This window comes from Lactuca virosa, chromosome 3, assembly GCF_052849685.1.
Source record: "Lactuca virosa cultivar CGN04683 chromosome 3, Lactuca_virosa_CGN04683_v6, whole genome shotgun sequence".
Lineage (NCBI taxonomy): Eukaryota > Viridiplantae > Streptophyta > Magnoliopsida > Asterales > Asteraceae > Lactuca > Lactuca virosa.
The window spans coordinates 236,577,577-236,581,206 of NC_136428.1; the positions used below are offsets into that span (position 1 = coordinate 236,577,577).

A 3,630-nucleotide genomic window follows, 5' to 3' on the forward strand; every position below is an offset into this window, starting at 1 on the left:
GAGTGCAGTCGAACCTACTCGGCGAGTTCAGTGCTGATTTCCATTTTTTTTTATTTTCTTTCTGTTTCGTTTTTGTTCTTTTTACGCGTTTTTCTTGTTTTAATTGCAGAGTGTTTATGACCAGAGGAAGCAATACACCTTTAAGTCCACCACTTGAAGACTCGGAAGCTACTTTAAGGAAAAACAAAGACAAAACCGTTGGAGAATCCGCTTCTTCAAAGAACTCACCTTTGAAGAATCTCAAATCTGTTTTCAGCAAGAAAAAGAGCAGTAAATCAGGAGCATCCAGAACCTTTTCCTTGGCAAACGAAGACCCAATCAAGGAAGACATCGTGTAAGAATCTGAAAGGGAAGAAAGCGAAAAGGAAGAAGGTAGCGATCTAGAAGGCGAATTCGGCGACACCATGGCTAACATCGATGAAGTTACCATGGGCGAGTGGAAGAAGAGGATGCGTGAAGACACCGGTCCGAGACTCGTGCAACCCGCGATTCCAGAAAATGCCAACTTCGAACTTAAAGGCCACATACTCGCCCAACTTAAAGAAATTCTGTTCTATGGAAAAGATCACGAAGATGCGTACAAGTACCTAGAAGAGGTCAATGATATAGCCGATTACTTCAACTTTACTAATGTAGCCCGCGACACCGTTCTGCTTCGCATGTTACCGGTCACGTTTAAAGGCGCTACAAAAGATTGGCTAAAATCACTCCCTCCAGGATCCATCACCACATGGGCTAGAATGAAAAAAGAGTTTATTGATCAATTTTGCCCACCATCAAAGATAGCCAAGTTGAAGAAAGTTATAGCTAATTTTGAGCAACAAGCCGGAGAATTACTTTATGAGGCGTGGGAGAGGTACAAAAGCTTAATAAGGAATTGCCCACATCATGATCTTAATAGTCAACAAGAAGTTTCCATTTTTTATGATAGAGTAAATGTGACAACAAGGCAATTACTTGACTCGCAAGGACCGCTCACAAAGAAGGCACCCCCGATGATAAAGCAACTAATTGAGGAATTCTCTAAGCATTCTAGAGAATACCACAATCCAAGGAATGATGTGACAAGGGGATCAGCTTATGCACCTTCAGAAGATTTGTCGGCAGTTATGGCAATGTTGAAAACCGTGGATAGGAGGATGGATAAAATGGATCAAACAATCCATGCTATTCGGGTAGGATGTGAGAATTGCAATGGGCCTTATCTAACTAGAGATTGTCATTTGGACGAGAACGGGAATAAGAAAGTGCAAGTATGCTATTCTAGTGGTGATAGATTTGATGACGATTGGCGAAAACCTAAGAAAGAATTGCTTCCTTATGATGAGTACAAGAAAGTGAAGGAGGAGAAGTTTAGGCAAAAGGCAAGGGGTTTTTACCAAAAGGAGGAGCCGGTACAAGAAAAGAAACCAAATTTAGAAGAAATGCTCACTAAATTCGTAGTTGCATCCGAGAAAAGACACAATGACCACGATGCTGCAATACAAGATACAAGAACAATATTAAGGAATCAGCAAGCATCTATTCACAACATTGAGAAGCAGCTGGGGCAACTTGCCCAACAAATAAATTAAAGAGCACCGGGAGAACTTCCTAGTAATACCGAAAACAATCCACAAGGCGCACATATAAATATTGTGACAACTAGGAGTGGAAAGATAATTACTCCTCTGGCCCCTATTCAGAACGAATATCTGAAGCTGGTACAAAAGGAGGAGGTAGAAGGGCAGAACCAAAATCAGACCCAACTGAACCCAGACACTACTCACCGAGTCCAGGATATGGACTCGACGAGTCCGACATCTAATCAGAAAATTAAGTCTCCTGTTAAGCCATATCAGCCTCCACTGCCATATCCAGCCCGAGCAAGACAAGAAAAGAATGTAGAAGACTACCAGAAATTTCTAGAACACATAAAGGCTCTTCAAATTAATATACCATTCATAGAAGCGGTTGCACAAATGCGAAAATACGCCAAATTTCTCAAGGAGCTTCTAACTAATAGAAAGAAGATGGAAGAAGTGAAGAAAGTGGTTCTAAATGAGAATTGTTCAGCTGCCATGTTGAACAAACTACCAAAGAAGAAGGGTGATCCGGGAAGCTTAACCTTGCCTTGTCAATTCGGAAATTTAGCTACCATCTATGCATTGGCTGATTCAGGGGCAAGTGTAAATTTCATGTCATACTCATTTTTCAAGAAATTAGATCTCCTGGAGTCGAGGCCAATTCGAATGGCAATTCACCTAGCAAATAAAACGGTTACATTCCCAAGGGGAATATACGAAGATTTATTGGTGAAGGTTGACAAGTTTGTGTTTCCCGCGGACTTTATAGTTTTAGACATGGAAGCGGATCCTCAAGTCCCGATCATTCTTGGAAGACCTTTCCTTAACACCGCAAGCACTATAGTTGACATGCGAGATTCCAAACTTACTCTACGGGTGGGGGATGAATCAGTCACTTTTGGGGTTGATCAAGCCATGAAGCACGCAAGGAGTAGTGATGACACAACATTTTCGATTGATATGTTGGAAGAATTAATGGAGGAATGCAATAATGAAGAACCAAACAAGTCCACCATGACATTTGATGAAGAATTCGATGCTGAAAGCGACCTGCTGGAATTAGAGAGACTACTTGAGGAAGCTGATTATAATGAGCTGATCAAAAGTAATGAACAGTCTACTCACCGAGTACACTCGACCTACTCGACGAGTCCATCCAAAGAATCCCGATCAGACGCAAAATTTGCCCAGGACTCGACGACTCCCCTTACTGAACTCGACGTATGCAACATCCAGAACACGAAAACTGAGTTGAAAGCACTACCAGGTCACTTGGAGTATGCATTTCTTGAAGAGGGTCAACAAAAACCTGTAATTATAGCTTCTGATTTGACCAAACATGAGAAAGAAAGTCTTGTGGGGGTACTAAAAAAGAGGCAATGTGCTATAGCATGGAAGATAACCGACATCAAGGGAATTAGTCCAGCTTATTGCTCTCATAAAATTAACTTAGAAGATGGGGCTAAACCTGTAGTTCAACGTTAAAGAATACTAAACCCGAACATGCAAGAAGTTGTGAAAAAGGAGGTGGTAAAACTATTAGATGCCGGGATTATTTACTCAATTTCCGATAGCCCGTGGGTGAGTCCGGTGTAGGTGGTACCGAAAAAAGGAGGAATGACGGTGGTAGCAAATGAAAATAACGAATTAATTCCAACAAGAACGGTGACCTGGTGGCGTGTTTGCATCGACTATAGGAAACTAAATGATGCAACATGCAAGGATCATTTTCCATTGCCATTTATTGATCAAATGCTCGAGAGGCTGTCTGGGCATCTATATTATTGCTTTCTCGATGGTTTCTCGGGATATTTTCAAATTCCAATCGACCCACAAGATCAAGAGAAGACTACTTTTACATGCCCGAGTGGAACATTTGCATATAGACGCATGCCTTTTGGGTTATGCAATGCACCGACTACTTTTATGGTGGAGGTTTTCATGGATCACTTTTCCACGATATGATCGAGAGGTTTATGGAGGTTTTCATGGATCACTTTTAGGTTTTCGGGTCCTCTTTTGAAGATTGTTTGTCCAACTTGGATCTAATGTTAGCAAGATGTGA

At 41.4% G+C, this 3,630-nt stretch overlaps 1 protein-coding gene and 1 non-coding gene across 2 annotated transcripts; one reads left to right on the forward strand and one right to left on the reverse strand.

Moving 5' to 3' along the window:
• Window positions 1–788: 788 nt before the first annotated feature.
• Window positions 789–895, reverse strand: LOC145167990 (small nucleolar RNA R71). Its single transcript, XR_013741586.1, has one exon. It is a non-coding gene; the product is annotated as a small nucleolar RNA R71 (small nucleolar RNA).
• Window positions 896–1,781: 886 nt separating this feature from the next.
• LOC145164466 (uncharacterized) lies at window positions 1,782–3,050 on the forward strand. The gene has a single exon (XM_079083179.1). It carries the CDS (start codon window positions 1,782–1,784, stop codon window positions 3,048–3,050), a length of 1,269 nt encoding a protein of 422 aa, XP_078939305.1.
• Window positions 3,051–3,630: the final 580 nt, after the last annotated feature.